We start from the raw sequence: 17,823 nt of genomic DNA on the forward strand, positions 1-17,823 counted from the left end.
AGTTTAGCTAGTATGTTTCTATTATGGATATAAGCATAATAACATCTAACATGCTACATTTCACATTAAAAACAATAATCAAATTTCACTACTAATAAGCAAATAAGCTAGATAATAATAATAATAATAATAATAATAATAATAATGAATATACTCTAACAGCTGAGAGAGAGAGAGAGAGAGAGAGAGAGAGATTTTTGTTGTAAGGATTAGGGAAATGTCAAATAGAGATGGAAGAAGATATCCGGAAACGAACCTTGATGATTCTTCAAGGGGAGATTACTGTTGTTAGCCATGAGAGCAAGAATAAAGATCTCTTCTTATCCAGCTAAGCCTACCTATGTCTCTGCTTGTTTGAGTAGACCTCTTTCGTCAGACTTTTTTTTTTTTTTTTTTTTTTTGTAAAATCTCTCTTTTTCTTTCTCTATCTCCGTTCTTTTTGCCTTTGTCTTTCACCGTTGTGCATCTATCAGTATTCACTATTCACTATTCAGTGACCAGATAAGCCCTACATGTGTTCAAAGCCCAAACCCAAACCGTAGTTTTGGCTCGATAAAAAAATTATCCCCAAATCAATGTAGTTACAAACTTAATATAAGGGGGGATTTGAAATTTTGAACTATGAAACTTCATTAAAAAAATTCAAATATTCAATTAATAAAATTCAGACTTTTATTTCTTTAATTTTTGATGAATTTCAAAGAATAAATTATACATTATACCATATTTCAAAATAATTATATATTCACATGTATCGCATAAGTCTACAACTAGTTAATAATAACAATCAAATCTTGGTCTCAAATTGTTTTGTTGAACTATAGATTCATAAAGGTCCTACCACATATATGACCTTACATTTATTAAGAGAGAACCTGCCCTTCCTTTTTCCAATTGAATGTTTTTTATATGTATTAAAATTTTAAAACATTTGGCTTCCTAGTTTTCTACTATTTAGAAAAAAGTGGCCTTGATAGTGATTGTGTAAAATTCTTGGTCTTTACCACAATAGTGTTTAAAGTGGCCCGATCTCTTGGCACACCAGGTTATAATTTTTGCTTACGGGGTCAATGCAAGTAGTCCTTTGCTTTCTTGATGCTATGATCTAATGCATTAATCCTGGTTAAAGACACGGATGCCCCGAGTTCAAAGCCAAAAAGACAGAACAAAGTTTGCATTTGCTTCTATTCTGGGCACTATGCTACCTGTGCGCGTGCGCATGCATGTGTGTCTAGAGAGAAGGGAGTTACCAATTCAAATCAATATGCTATTAAGGCCTTCAAAGACTATCGAACACTTTCAGATTGTAAGGCCTTCCAATGATATATTTGAAGCAGAGAATAAATTTTAACCCATGCATTTCGAATTCAAATATTTTGAATCCACAAAATTCAAATCTTGGTTATCAAAGCATGACCTCAATTCAATGACTTAGAAGGTCCTCGAGTATTTCCTTATCTCATACATGATTGAAGATATTGACACAAGATCCTTGTTGAGTGCAGACCCACCAACAATCCTTTTTATGCAATCTGAGAGCCTGGTATAATATAGCAGTAGTTGAGTCAATGCAGCCCTCAAAATTTCCATACCACACAGTAAGCTACTGAAAGAAGTTATAACATCTTTGTGCATCAGCTCTATTGCAGCTTTCCATCTACTTGCAAAGTCCTTCACAAGTGGGTCAACTTCGGCAACAGTTATGGGCTTCTCAGAACTAGAACCTGGATCCTCCGCTGATAAACAACTTGCAAATAAGCCTATTTCCTTAAATAACGTAACAAAATACTTAGATGTTGTAACAATATTTGTCAAAATACTTACAGGCTCGGGTCTTTACAAACTTTATTAAGTCGCTAAAATGCACCAGTAGCAGTTCTTCCTGCAAGGAGAAATGGATAGACAAACTAAAACAAACTGCAAACAAAATCAAAAAAGGCAGAAAAGGCAAAAATTCCTATACAAAATAGAGCATTAAAAATAAAGAAATTTCAGCTTCAGATGAATCAGATCTATAGGCATTTGATTGTTTTCAAGCTCTATGTAACATATTATCAACATTTTCCCATCAAAAATCTTTCTGAGAGGATTCGTAAGGGAAGCAGTTCTTGCCACTTGTACAGAATATAATTTCTGTTCCAGTACTTAAGGCATATAGGAGTAACATCAATATTCTGCAAAAAACAGGAATCAAGACAGGTTGCAAGGAGATAGGTTTACTCCCCTCAGTCTAAAATTACAAACAACAAAAAGATATTCATCATCATATAAAAGAAAAAAATTATTATTATTTACTTTCTAGACAAATTTCTATAACCCTTAAAAAAAGATATTTTGCTAGTAAACTTATCTGCAATCATTTAGTTTCAAAATCAATAAGGCATTTTTCCTTAAAAACGAGGTCTAAAAGCTATTGATTGAGAGTTACCACAAATAATGCTGTGTTGCTCTTCAGCAATTCCTCAAAGTGCACTTGAATTTTCCCTTCTGGAGCAGCTTCCTGAAATCCAACTAAAAAATTAAAAACCACAGTGGCTGAAGGCCAGAGGACATTGCAAATTTTGTGCTCGACATATATGAGCAAAAATATGCTATCCATCTAAATGGCATTATAACTAAAGCAATCTTGTCCAAGAAATTCTTTTGGATAACAATGAACTTGTCCTAGAAATTTTTTTTCCTGACACCCCTAAGTTCCCACCTTTACACAAAAAAAGTAGATCTCATTTTCCAGAAATGAAGATACTAATCCTTACCTTCAGAATAGAAATAGTCATGTCATAGTTGTTTATCAGAAACACAATTTGTAGTTTTGTTTTTGGGAACATTTTTGCAAGCTTGATTAGCAAGTCATCAACAGCCATTCTAAGTCGTTCCAAATTCAAATCAAGCTGCAACATTGAGGAACTAGATGTTTTGAGAGACTCATTCCATTATGAAAGCAAAGTTAAAACATTTTATGACTTTCATTCTGTGTCTAACCTGCCCATCTCCATATTCAACATTAAGGCGGATCAGTGAAGCTGTGAATTCAGCATAACGTCTCATGACATAGTGAGGATGAACATCATCTTCCCACAATGTCCTCACATTTGCACTGCGTAGGCTGTTGAGGTGCATATCAAATACCATCTTAAAACGAGGCCATAGGGAGATATTGATCTGCTCCAATTTAGTTAAGAATTAGTCAGAAGTTTAATTGGTGATAAAAAAATCTAAGACACAACTACAGAAGAATTAATAATTAACTATTCCCTCCATCTCCTATCATTGGTCCTCCCCTTTTTGGATGTTCCAATATCATTGTCCATTTTAAACTTCATATGACAAAAATTTTAAAATTTACTAGAATGCCCACCTAGATATTAGAGAGGAGTATCAATATGCAAAAGAATGAGAAGAAATTCTGTAAGTCATAAGTAATAGAGTAACAGTAAAATTCTTTCAAAAACTGGGAAGCCCTGTAGAGGACCCAACAAATTGGAATGCACCGACTATTTTGCAAAATGAAAGTAATTTCATTAGTTAGAAAGTGCTTCTGGAAGCAAAAGTCTACTTCATTTTGAAGCACAGTAAAGACGAAATAGAGTTAGACAAGAGGAGGCAAATAAATTGTTAATTCTTTGGGTCTTGAACCCACAACTTTAACCTCCAGGACAATCCTATGGAGGAGGAGGTGCTATTTGAGATGAAGCTAATTGTCAAGGAAGATGTTAGTTCAAGAACAACATTATCTTCCTCCAGTTTCATATATTGTAAGCCCTCATCCCATGTTCATAGGAAAATCATAAATGCTAGGACAAATCCATCTAAAAACCACAACAATGGATAAATTAACTGTTGAACGAAAAAGAAAATTTTAATGTTTTGGTGTTTACTCCTTTTCCTAGTCATATTGCTTAATTTCTAATATCAGAGATATCTCTCTTTGCAAGAGCCATAACTATCCACTCAACTTTGTTCAGCCAAGACTAAAAAACCATGTAAATAAAAAGCGTGGTTTCTAAAGAACAAAGGAGATTTGATAGTATAAATCTTGTGCCAATAATACTATATGTCCGAAATTTGTATCATCACCAAACAGCTCAATGATAAACATAATAACTATATCTAAAATTACAGACCTTGTCTAAAAACGAATCCAAGCATGGAATCCGCCGCCGAGACATTATGAGCTGAAATGGAGAGCAATGAAACAGATTAATCACAATCAAACTCATTACTCAACAGTATTCACAATCCTTTTTTACATTTAGCTTTCTGTCATGCCTCAATATGTTTGAAAAATATAATATATGCGAGGGTTTTCTTTCTTTTTTTTTGAAAATCAATCTAAAAATATATTTGCCCTGAGTATTTGATTTTCCAGTTTGAGATCAACCAGAGTCAAATCCTATTTCAAGCATTCTTTTCAATTAGAAAACATAAGTTTGGAAATCTTTGGAAAAAAGAATAATAATTTGAATTAGGACAAGGAATTCAATTCTCTTAGTAATCCACGCATCAGAATCAGAGGGATGCTAAAGAAGATTTTTCTTTTCTTGAATAGAAGCATTAATAAAGATGTATGTGCACATTTCTCAAACATGTCCTGATGTTATACATAATTTGAAAACTTTCAGATTGTGCAGCACATATTCCAACTACTACACAAGCAAATAAATATGGGGTAATTCCTGACTCAAACAGATGAACAGCAATTTCAACACCTAGATAATTGACATCCATGCAACTGAAACATCAGATAAAAAAGAAACAGTGTATTATACAAGGAATACTGAATTCTGAGTCAATTGTCAGACAAGGAAATTAACTTTAGTCAACTACTGAGAATACAATAGCACACTATCCAGAATGCACATACAGTAGCTTTTCACCATCTACAGTACAAAATGGCAAATTCTTTACAATGACACGGCACAAATAAAAGAACAAGGAGAACGGACATCAAAGTATCCATCAATCGTGAAATTTTATTATATGTTCACTTTGGATTATCGTTATAGCTCATGAAGTTTTGAGCAGAAAACACAACAGCAAGTATTGACGACTCATGTACTAGATTCGAGGACTCATGACTCAATTACAATATAACTCTAAACAACAGAGAACTCAGATAGAAAACATTAGCTTTAGAAGCTCAGAAAAATACCTGGTGCTGATGTATTATCCGAATCATGAGCATTAGGCCAATAGCATCATAACAATTTGGAAGTATTGAATTGAAGTGTTCATCAATAACAGCAAATGGACCTGATAATATCAAAGTAAGATCATATGACAAATCACAGGTCTACCTTTTTCTAATATTCATCACAGTTTCCACTGCCCATGAATTGTCTCATATTCATATAAAGCTTCAAATACAGATAAATCAACTCCCATGTAAATGACAAGATTGTTTATTCAAAGGAATGTGTACAATATAATCCTACTGGCAAGAGTGCCAATCTGAATCATACAAAAGTCATCTGATAGAATGCCAAATAATATTTGCCACAGGAATGCTTGTATGTAACATTATTAGTATGTAGAAACATTTTATGCAAACGATTCTGGAATATCCAGGAAAATTACCTGCAAAAATTTCATAAAATATGGACTCCTCGCCAAAGAAGTCATCACAGAAATGATACCTGCGGATGACAGGAAAATGTCAACATGTTAATCACTATAGGATTGCCATTCATTAGCAATTAGAAGACAAGAGAGGAGTAGAGCAAACTCCAAGGTACTCAGAAGTAGCAGTATCCATAAGCAGCTTGTGCAAACTCCTGAAGAGGACCTCGTACGGGTACTTGCTGGAGCTGGCTTCAGCAATATGAGGAATTAATGCAGGTTCATCAATTTCCTGATAATTACAAACCATGGCATCTGTAAGTAATGAAGTCATAGTTTCTACAAAAACTACTCTAGATATGGTTTTATAATTAGAAATAACAATCAAAAGAGGAAGTTATTATTCTGCAAGTTCTGCACCTAGTCATCATCTTTTCAGATATGAACCTATGAGCATGGCTGGAATAACATAATTAAAAGAAAGCAATGCAAAATTCAGCTTATATGAATAAAACATGCATAGATGACATGCATAACAAAAAGAAATCAATTGATTAAATTTTAAGTTACAGAATAAGCTTTTTAATAAGGAGACAAAGATAAAAGAAACAAAGGTTAATGCCCAAATAGTTGCGATTGAAATCTAATCGACTGAGTGGATCCAAGAGAAACAGCATGCTTTTCTTCCACATTAACTAACAAACCAAACCATATGTCATTCCTAGCAAGTAAAATATTATATAAAACTTTTTAAGAAAGAAGTAGAAAAACCTTAAGAATTTTTATCCTCTCCCCCAGAGCAAAAACAGCAGAGCGGTTCTTCAGCGGTTCCCTTCCTCTTAAAAAAAGGCCAGTGCTTCTTGTCTCAACCCCAATCAAATCACTAGATGTTGCTATATCCAACTGTAGTTTCTCAAGGGCCAGAATATAAGCCCGGAAATGTGCACTTAGGACCTGCAAAACATGCAGCTGCACTTCAATACTCTTTAAGATGCACAAAACTAGATAGTTGTTACAATGTAATGTGAAAGAAACAAATTGACCTGGCTATTAGCACAGCTCAAGTGTAAGACATCTTAAACGACATATGAGAAGTTGAATCTTCCAAAACAGATTCACCATTAAGAATGTCCATAGTAGCAAAAGGATACTAGGTGTAGCATTACCCCCAATATTTCATATTCTTTTTCTTTTCTTTTTTGATAACTCAAGAGTTACAATGAGAGAGCAGGAATTTGAACCTAGAAGCCTCTTGGCCAATTGACTAATTGAGCTACAAGCCTCTTGGCCAATATTTCATATTCTAACTATTCATAATTTCTAATGTTTCATAATGTTTTAAGAACTAGCTCTGTTCCATAGGATAGTGAATATTTTCTAATATTTGTTAGTTCATCATTTTTTGAGAAATTTTCTTTGTAGTATGAAGTATCAGAACTTTAATATACCTATCAAAAATTAACTGTTACAATGTACTAATTTTATCTCTTTGGCATTATACGAACAGAAATTGCCAAATATAATACTAATGACCCACACCTTTTTTTGAGTTTTTTTTTTTTTTTTATAAGTACTAGTGGCAATGACCCACACTTTTTTTTTTTCAGTTTGATAAGTACTAATGAGTAATGACCCACACTTAGCTTATGGTATAGCATGCACACCATAATAAATATGAATATATTTTTTTGGGATCTGAATTGGTATCTGCTTATAAATAAGACTCCTTAATAATTAAATCATGTTCCACCATGGATATAAACTATTGCAGGCCTAACTACTACCAATACCAAATACAGAAATGTGATGCATTCACTGTCAAGGAAAGCATAAAAGAGAGAAAATTTTAATTATCTAGTAAGAAATTTGGGATTTCTGGGACAAGAGTTCAAGAAACTAATATCTGGTGCAAGCTTGCAAGCTTAATGGATAAAAAAAGATTTCATCTATCGCTATAATGCAGATATGAAGAAGGGGTTTAATCACTAATTTCTGAGTAAATTTAAGTTTCAGCAACTTGGGTTTTCTCATTTTTGTGGTTCATATGCTACGTTCAATGTGAGCTAGGTCTCCATGGCTTTTAAGATAATGTCACAAAGATTCTAGGGTTAAAATAAAAAAAATTCTTTTTTGTTTGTTAGCCTAAATTTTTTAGGTCTTAAGAAGGCTTCCTTGCATCTTAAGATAGTTGGGTTATCAGGTAATTTTCATTTTGGCAAAATTGTCTGATTTTCTATTGTCAAGTTTACGAGTCCTCGAGTATAAGGCAACAAACTTGAACAGAACTGGGGCTATGTTGATGGTAGTCAAATGCTTTGAAAATATAGCAAGGACGTGCAGTTTTCTCTTCTGTCTCTTTCCTGTCATCTTCCTCTTGATCTTTACCTTTCTACAAAACAACCAACCCCCACCCCCCGCCCTCTCCCAAAAAAACCTGCCCCCCAACCTCTACTTCTGAACAGGTGCTCTTGATTTATCTAGGGTGCATTCCTTCAAACTATAATTAGAAATAACCAAAAGATACAACAATAGATTATCTAAAGAACCAAAACAAAGGAAGAAAAGCAGGGAATGAAATTGATGCTAATGGTTTAAAGATCAAGTGACCATTCCCAAGTCCTCATAAAAATATAAACATACTGGTGAACACTTCAGTCCTGCTACCAAAACTAAGTTCTGCAATAGATAATTGATTCGTCAGTATTTACCTTGTTCATTGTGTCGATGTACGCTGCACGGACCTCAATATATACCTCATTGCCATGTTCTTTGAGGAAGGAAATAACATACCTACATGTTCATGTTACCATATACTATATTATAATAAGCCCACACTTGACCAGGGAAACAAGAACCAGAACTATTATATGATATATCGCTACTTCTCATTTTTTATGAATTAAAAAAATTCTTATTCACAAAGAATTAAGATATGAGTTTACACATGATGGCAACATAAAAATATCAAAAACAAGTCATGTAAAACCAAAAACACAGTCCTACTTGGATCAGTTGCTCTCTTTACAAATATAGATGCTGCTGTCTTAGCTAGTATCATATACAGACACCTGAATAAATGCTAGGGATGTACAAAAGATTGGGTAACCATCAAAAACTTTTTCAGAACAGTTCAACAACAATGACTCAATAATAATGGCATTTGATCAGCTCTCCGACTCATGATCAAGGGAAAATGATAAACGCATAAAATTGGGACACATACAAGTGAAGTTATCCAATCAACAACTCATAAAAAACAATCAGGATACTGCGCAGTTCCCCCCAAAGAACAAACAAGGTTCAAAAGGGAAAACCATACAGATGTGTGAGAGAAGAATTCATACCTCCATCCCATATTGTTGGTCCTTTATTCCATTTTGAGATGTCCCAAAATATAATCATCTTTGAAAAATCTATGGACACTATTGATAACTTTCCTCACTTGACCTTACTTTATTTAAAAAGTCAATATCCCTCTTTCGCTAGAGTTTAAATTAAGGGGGTAGTTGGAAACATGCACTTTTTATTTGAAAGGCAATGCATTAAATTAGGTTCCTTTAAAAAGTTGGAGTTTCCAGACAAGGCCAATAATATGAAATGGAGAGAGTATTGTTTTGAATTGACAACAATCAATGGAAAAGGATGTATCACAAGAAGCACCTTAGTATAATATTAAACAAAATAAGAAACTTTAAGTAATAAAAAGATGTTCCAGTCATAAATCAAACAAAATAAAAAATATAACCATTTGATTATGGCGAACACACAAGCTAGATACTAATCAGACCATGGAAAGATCAAATCAACCCATCACCATCTCCTTTAGAAAGAAAGGAAAAATCAAGCAGCTCTCACATCAATTAACAAATCATCCATATAAATAGCAACACAGGGAGGAAGAACACAAACCCAAAAAAAAAAAAAAAAGATGAAAGTAAATATGATTTTTTTTTTTTTTTTGATAAGTGCTGAAAGTAAATATGATAAAACCATATAAAATTCTAATGTCCCATTAGACCTATTAAGCACTGTATTTAGATTCTACTCACTTGTACTTTAAAAGAACACTTTGTTGAAGGATCTGGATATTTGTTTTGGGTTTTCTCAATGCATAAAGCTTCTGAACAATGAAGTCAAACACCTGCAAAAAGATAATATAGTTGGAAAGAGCCTATTTGTACTCATTAATCGACAGGTAAAGCAGTAGAAAAACAATTAGAAAGAGCCTACATGTACTAATAAATTAACAGGTAATGTGGTAGAAAAATAATTAGAAAGAGCTTATTTTTACTAATTAATCAACATGTAAAGCAGCAGAAAAACACTTAGAAAGAGCTTATATGTACTCATTAATCAACAGGTAAAGCAGTAAAACAAGTTCAAAAGTGTGATATCATTACATGAGCAATAGATATTATTCAATATCCAAATCAAAACATTTTTGAAGTTTATATTCACCATATTTTCTGTCCAAACTATGAGACAAAACATGGAATATCATTATTGTCCTCAAGAGCTTCTGACTCAATTAAATCCACAGAGGTTGGGGAGAAGGCATAGGTGATATTAAGTTAAAATGTATTGACTTCCAGAAGGTTCTCAGTACAAAATGGTCACTGTTCAAATTTTGATTAATAAGACATTCTAGCCTCAATACTATACAATGTACATGTTGAATCCTTATCAAATGAATGAAATTTGGATTGGCTACCTTCTGTTGAAGCTAACTAAGAAAAGAATTGTTGAAAAAAAGCTTTTATCCCTACCCTTGGCCTTGAGGAAATCTTTGACCTTAGCAATTACCTCAAAACTCTAACTTCAGTTGAAGAAGCAAACTAAAAACATCTGATTATCAGTAAATATAGATTAAAATGTTGACCAAAACTAATATTCAGTCAACAAAATTATGTTAAAGTATCAAACCTAAGTACTAATAACCAACTCTATTCAAGTTACAGATGTCAAATTGTAGTCCTTTCTAACATATACGATTGAAATGGTCACAAGAGTGTTAACTCATCAAGTCACAAGCTTGGGATTCTTCTTGTGCACAATAAGGACTGCTATTACTAATTGATAATTAAACAGTCCATACAAACAATATTGTATCCAAATATGTACATGGGCAGATTAGTGTATATGATATGCATGACATTGTAGAGGGGCTCTCACATTAATATTTTGGTAGGTTTAAAACATACAATAACACAAGAAATTGAATAATCATCATCAACCAAAGCATCCAGTAATTCTAGTCAATAACCTTTGAAACTGCTTTCTGCCTAACTTTTTCAAGCTCAGGTTGAACGTCTTTCAGAGCTTTTGAAGCTTTGACCATAGGATCCACTTCTACAAACTTCAGCTTCTTGCTCAGAATCTCAAGAGTTCTCATGTATTCATCATTGACCTGGACAAATTCCACTGCAAGTATGTTAACAGCAATAAAAGAAACGGAACACAAAAATCTCCCAAATCACTATGTTAACCAGGAAGCAACATGGACCATACACCATGCACATTCAAGGACGTATGTTGTAGCTCAATTGTGTTATAGATACGTCCCGCATATTAACAAATCAACTTTAACCTATAATGTGAATATCAGAAGAGCCTAAATCATGTATATAAGCATAAAACATCTAGAAAGTGCTACTCTAAGTTGCAATTTGAATCAAAAAAAGATGGGCAGCAAATGAAGCAGATGACCAGATCTTTCCACAATCAATCCACAATAACCCCATCATGCAATGATTTTTTTTTTTTTTTTTTGTATAAGTAACCCATCATGCAATGATTGAATCACTAATACAATAAGGGAGGGGCGAGAGAGAACATGAGCAACAGTTAATCATTTCAAGTAAACACATTTTCCCACACATTAAGTTCTCCCTCAAACCAACCTAGCAAGCCTTACAAGGACATAACAATGATATAGATCAAGCATAAAAGAGCATAAGTAAATCCCATCCTGCCATCCAAGGCTTGATGTGATTGGTATCAAGGCAAAAGGGTAAAGCTTGTAGCAAAATATTAAAAAAGGAGCCTTCTTAATTAAGGCAACTGTAAACCAAAATAAATGAAGCACAAATAGACCTCTCTCAGATTAATGTATCAATGCTTTTCTCATAATTCAATTCCCAAACATTAAAGAATAACCAAAGTCCTGATAATCTCATTGGATGGGTAAATCACTGAAAATCTTCTTCTTCTTTTTAAGTAACGGACATGTAAACGAAGGCTAAACAAAAACAACTTTTTGGATGAGGACATCAATGAGCAAGTTTGTAAGTCAAGACCATCTGTGAGCAAGTTTGAAAGCTACGACAAACATGTAATAATAGCAATTATGACAGTAACAGTAAAAAAGCAGGCTCTACAAAAATTAGAAATACCTCTCCGTCAACGACTATGTCAACCATTCTTGGAGGGACTATAATGTCTTCGACAAACTTTGCCAATTTTGATTCTGCCGACTGTTTATAGAACATAGAACAATCATATATTGTATAGAACATAAGAAAAACGGAAAGGTTTATAAACAATAATTTAGAGATGTCACTTTGGCATTACTCAAATGGCCCACTTCCAGGAAAATTGTTCAGACAGAAAAACTTCCAAAAAGTTTGTCCCCACATTTTCACACTTTTTTCGGTTGTGTTCTTTTAACTCCAAAAAGAAGTAAAATGTTATCACAGCACAAAAACAAACAGCTCAATAATAATTCAAAAATGGACCCAGAGTCCGAACCCCCACCCTCTACCCTTTCTTTTTTGATAAGTAATAAGATTATATAAATCAGAAAAAAGAGTCACCCAAGTATACAGGAGATATACTGGTGTAGACAATCAATTACAAAAACTGCATAAATCTAAAAGAGAAAGAAACTTGTCATTGAAAAAGACAAGGAATGCAATCCAACGAGGTCATATCACAAATCACCAATTGAAGAATCATTACTCAGCTAGCTTTATCCCCTGCTGAGAAATTGTTGCCACAAAATATCATTGAAAAAACACATATAGCCCCTAAGAGGAACTTCAAACAAATACAATTTTTCTTATGTTTTTGTTGTACTAACTAGTGGTCATTAACATCTAATAGATATACAATACAAGCATGTTTCTGTGGTTCTCAAAATTTAAACTCCAAACAAACAATGAAGCGGAGCTACTCATACAAACAATGATACCTTACGATTCTTAAGCTTCAGGCCCATATCCATAGACTTCTCTTGGAGGACTTTTATGTCTGAACTTATGGAACCAATTTCAACCTGGGACAAAAAGAGGTAAGGAGAAAACCTTCATTGAAAAGTAGAATTCAAACCCTGGGGTTTTACTAAAAGAAGAGGATAAAAAACAAAACAACACAACAACAAATAATTTTGCAAGAATCAATGTAAAAAGAAAGTTAAACAAATCGAGCCTTTATACCATTAAATGCATCTAAAGTTTGTGATTTATATTCTCCTTAGTTACATATAACAGTTGAATTAAAAACACTATCAATTTTGACAAATGGATGTATAGGAGAGGGAAAAATGACTGCACTAGTTATGACATCCTTAAAGCAGCAGTGATATAAAGCTAATTCCTACAATCTTTTTCAGCTTATAAATAGTGTACTTGCAAAAAGTAACCAGCATTGGGAAAAAGGGAAATTTTACTACCATAGACTAATGGAAAACATGTATAACTTATGGTATTTATGTGAGGTAGTGGTTTATATCCAGGAACTGCTACTAAAATCAAGAATGCATATAATCTTGTCCCTGAGCAAAAACAATGTATATAATTTTGTCAACATATACAAGAATTTTTTTAAAAAAAAATTATGATCATTGCAAAGTGACAGTTATTATAAAGATATATGCAACTACATTTTCAGCCAATATGTTTTATTAGAGGGTGATCAATTGTGTATATCCATCAAAATATATTTTATCAGTATAAAACAAATGAGAAACAGTCTCAATGAAGCTGCAAGCAAGTAAATAATTGCTTATTGCAAAGTAAGGGACAACATACTTGAAATCCACTGAGGAGAGTTTCCATCTGTGACAAGATTCTGTCACATTCACGAATTTGATCATGAAGCGACACTAAATTATCGCTTTCTTTTATGTAATCCTGCAACGTTGAAGAAGAAGTTTTAATGCAATAAAAAACATTTAATCTTTATAAAATATATAATAAAAGAGTACTCAAAAAGGATTCTGAAGAGTATCTCTGCTACACAAATCTTTACCAATGAATTACCTATCAAAAAAACAAATCTTTACCAATGAATGAAAAAAAAAATCAAAATAAAAAATAATCCAAACACACATTTTCTATTTAAATTCTTACCAAATAAATCTTGTTTCTATAATCTAATATAGTGCCACATAAGAGCAATACAACAAAAAGGATGAGCAATCTAACAAGTCAAAAAAGTCTTATTCTTAGTTGATGTGCATACACATGCTCTCAAGCGCACCTTCCCCATACACATAAATTGAGACAGCCTGCAACATCTGATGCTTCTCCAACTATTCACTTAGGAGAAATGATCATGCACATGCCATGGCCGAAGCGACACTTAAGGTAACTAAAGTTGGAAACTAACAATTTTAGGGCAAGTTGGGCCAGTTGTAAAACCCATAATGGCACACAACCTAACAGTAACAAATTGAACTATTTTAAATTGGTCAAACTCAAAACCTAAGGAGAACAAATTAAAATGTCCAACGCAATTAGAACAACCATTTTAAAGAATTGTAAATACCTAATTAATAATAATGACCGAAAAATAACCATAAACCAAAGCTCATCACGAAGGGGTGTTTAGTTCGCTATGATGTACCATTGATGTGATGCATATTACGATGATGTGACATTAAATTATTTGGTTTATTTTATTTTTTCTAACATTACTATAATTTAAAATTACAAAATATATCACATCATCTTAATCTCATCACCTTCCTAAACAATGTAATGTTGTATTCTTGTATTGAGATTACATTAATGTAAGATTATAATAACGTAATATTATGGCGTAATTGAACATCACGGCGAACCAAATGCCCCCAAAGTGTATGTCACTAAAGCTGTCCTCCTTCATGGCCCATTAGCTGCAAGTGCTACACCTAATTATTATAACCTTAAATGCAGGCTACCTAGACAAGCAAGCCTAACTAGATGAGGTAGGGCTTACTTTGCCAACTCTAAGAGAATGAGAATGTGTCTGGAGTACAAGGATAAAAATGATAACAGAGCCATGCAGTTAATTGACAAAGGGTGGGACAGAAAAAGATAATATTTGGTCCAAAATCTAACCAGTCAAAGAAAGTTGGCACAAGGAAACAATGACAGTAGCATGAAACTTGGGCAATATGAAAGTACTAGAATATAGGGCAGATACGGTAATATAAACTTCCAGATCTGATATCAAAGCTTCTCAAAACTTCACACAAATAAATCACACTCCAATAACTGCATGGTCTATTTGTTAATCACCACTAGTTTTAACTTGGATAACTATACTAACAAACCATTCAGCAAAAAGTGTCTCATGAGACACTAAAACCAACTTTCCATAATTCATTATGAAAAAACAGTGATTGTGAGTCGACACCAAAATCACCAACTAAATGATCTCATGACAACAAGCTTTCCAAAAGGAAGCAATGCTCCACAAAGTTTTTGCACAATATGGCTAATGGGCTCTAGCTAACACGGCACCTCCTCCTCAATAAGAAAGGGTGGAGGGTAAGGTTTTGTGTTCCAAAACTCACTAATTGCATGTAAACTTACGAATCAAAGAAGAAGAAAAAGTTTTGCACAATATAATATGATGTAGAAGTGGAGAACCAAGCTATTACGAAGAAGACTTCCTGACATAGAAGAGAAGCCTCTTTACACTATTTTTTTTTTATATGGATAATTATAGGATTTCTGGCAACAAAGCATCAAACACTTTTATGTTGTGAACTTCATAGAACTATGAGCTACGTGAGACAATTTTGCGGTTAAAATAAAGCAAAGCCTAGTAAGAAAGTTTACAAAAATAAATCATGTCTCTATGAATTATAAAACTATTGATTGGCAAAAAAGGATTTCGTTAAGTAAGCACAAACCTGAATCGAGTCCAATTCAACTTTCCGTAAATTGTTCTCAACCCCCTTTGTATACTCCCTTAATTTTGTACCTTCAGATAGTATGTTTGCAACTACCTACATTATTAAAGAGACGGGGGTCATTAATATATAAACCTCTAAAAATAAACATGAAAGCATTTTTTTGGTAAGCAACTAAAAACAATTTACATAATAAAACACGATTAAAATGTACAAGGAAAATGCAAAAGAAATAAAATAAACAAAGAATTGCAGCTTAAAGGACCGTTGATAAAAAAAATATATATATATATATATATATCTAAAGGAATGAATTTTCAAAGGAAATGATATGGAATTACTTACATCGTCATTTTTGCATTCTTCCAGTTCTTGCTCTAGTCCATCCAAAGATATATCATCACTGTCAAACATGAAAACCAAATGTATTTTCAAGATGCCATATTCAAACTGGAGGCTGATGAACCGGGTAATGTCATCATATAACAGGAATGAGAATATAATGTATTCGTAAATGAATCAAGACGCAGAAACATAAGGATGAATCATACCTGCTGCCATCCTCCTCCACAGACAAGTCCCCAACAAACGCTCCAAAATCAAATACTACATTTTTCTGCGCACCATTTATCTCAACATATGACTGACCCGGCAAACAATTTTTTGTTATAATTAATAAATAAATAAATAAAGGTTATCAAAAGAAAGGAATGCTACGCTACGATACACAAATTTTTTTCGCATGGACCCACCACTAACACCACTTTATTATGTACCAACCACAACACGCTACCTTAGCTATTGTGGGAAAAAATTGAGTGACTAGACTTATTGAAACGCAAAAGATAGAGGCTCGTGAACTACAATCACAAAATTAAGAGATACATGAATGAATTTTATTGAAGAGTAACTAACAAGATATCCCCCAGTCCCAATCATAGTACAAAAAATGCAAGAAAGTAGAGTCGATCTCAACAACAACAGATCTCTCTCAATTTTCGACATAATAAGACTACACGACTGCGGAGTGACATTCCAAATGATACTCTATTTGCCATAAACCAAAGAATGAGCAATGTAGAAAGCAACAGATGATGATCCACAAATTCACAGCTACTCTAAAATTAGATAATCCAAAGTCAAAAATTCAAGGCAAAGCAGTTGTCCACATTCCTAACAAAACTGCCTAAAAAATTAAGAACGATAGAATGTGTAGCAATCGTGAAGCATGAAGATGATGATGATGATGGCTACTACTTCAAAGAGAAGATCCACTGGGTCTAGTCTAGTGGTGAAATAATAATGAAACAAATAACAGCTTAAAAGCTCTTGCGAATTGAAAAGGGCATCGTCTCACAATAACAAGAAGTATAAATTAATCAATCAGTATTGGAAATTTGAAGCTTACCAAATCGGTGGTGGCCATTTTATTAACGAAATGGCTCAAACTTATTCGAAGATCTCCAGATTTCAGATTTCAGATTTCAGATCACAAAAGAAAAGAAGTTGGTTCACGCGCGTGCTGGATCGGGTCAGTCGTTGCTCGCTCTCTCTGTGTTTAATAACACCCCTAAAAAAAAAATCGATTTTTTTTTAATATTGGATAGTTAGGGGTGGGCTTGGGAATCTGGGCTAGTCTGGGCGTCCTATCAGTTGTGGTGGAATGGGCTTAATGTTTAATTATAGAGGCCCAGTGCTCTATCTGTCTCTCTCTGTTTGAGAGCTGATGGGGTGAGTTATTAGCCCAAAAAAAATAATAAGAAAAGGTAAAATATTATTTTGGTTCATAAACTTTATCAAAAGTTTGTTTTTATTCTTAAACTTTAATAAATTCATTTTTCATCCTTAAATTATTAAAAAGTTCACATTTCATACTTAAACCATTGAAAATATTTTATTTATGTCCTTAAACTATCCTAGAAATTTGTTTTTCATCCCTAAACTATTAAAAAAAAATTCATCCTTATTTTTGTCTCTATAATATTCAAAAAACTCTTTAGAAAGTTTAGGGATGAAAAAATAACTTTTTAAAGTTTAAGAATAAAAAACAAACTTGTAATAAAGTTTAAGGACCAAAATAATATTTTACTCAAAAATAAATAAATGTGTGGTAAAGATAATGACCCTATGCGTTTTGTTTTATT

General features: G+C 33.1%; 1 protein-coding gene across 2 annotated transcripts; it reads right to left on the bottom strand.

Moving 5' to 3' along the window:
* Window positions 1-1,341: 1,341 nt before the first annotated feature.
* LOC126698221 (vacuolar protein sorting-associated protein 52 A) lies at window positions 1,342-17,259 on the bottom strand. 2 transcript variants are annotated; one of them, XM_050395309.1, is made up of 20 exons: window positions 17,088-17,259; window positions 16,231-16,295; window positions 16,025-16,082; window positions 15,680-15,775; window positions 13,587-13,688; window positions 12,749-12,832; window positions 11,952-12,032; window positions 10,823-10,966; window positions 9,609-9,700; window positions 8,268-8,349; window positions 6,331-6,513; window positions 5,736-5,851; window positions 5,578-5,636; window positions 5,153-5,253; window positions 4,125-4,175; window positions 2,983-3,162; window positions 2,757-2,891; window positions 2,429-2,500; window positions 1,825-1,882; window positions 1,342-1,736 (listed from the first exon to the last, which is right to left on the bottom strand). In XM_050395309.1, the coding sequence occupies exons 1-20, from the start codon at window positions 17,103-17,105 to the stop codon at window positions 1,432-1,434; spliced, it is 2,082 nt and encodes a 693-aa protein (XP_050251266.1). In that variant the 5' UTR covers window positions 17,106-17,259; the 3' UTR covers window positions 1,342-1,431. The 2 variants fall into 2 exon arrangements, with proteins under 2 accessions (XP_050251266.1, XP_050251265.1); XM_050395308.1 differs by having other exon boundaries at window positions 16,231-16,322; window positions 17,088-17,253.
* Window positions 17,260-17,823: the final 564 nt, after the last annotated feature.

Source organism: Quercus robur, chromosome 9, assembly GCF_932294415.1.
Source record: "Quercus robur chromosome 9, dhQueRobu3.1, whole genome shotgun sequence".
Taxonomy (NCBI): Eukaryota; Viridiplantae; Streptophyta; class Magnoliopsida; order Fagales; family Fagaceae; genus Quercus; species Quercus robur.

Coding starts and splice junctions, on each gene's coding strand:
- LOC126698221 (XM_050395308.1), bottom strand. Junction 15,776..16,024: donor AAGAATGCAAAAATGACGAT/GTAAGTAATTCC, acceptor TTAATAATGTAG/GTAGTTGCAAACATACTATC. Junction 6,514..8,267: donor ACATCGACACAATGAACAAG/GTAAATACTGAC, acceptor CATGTTTTGCAG/GTCCTAAGTGCACATTTCCG.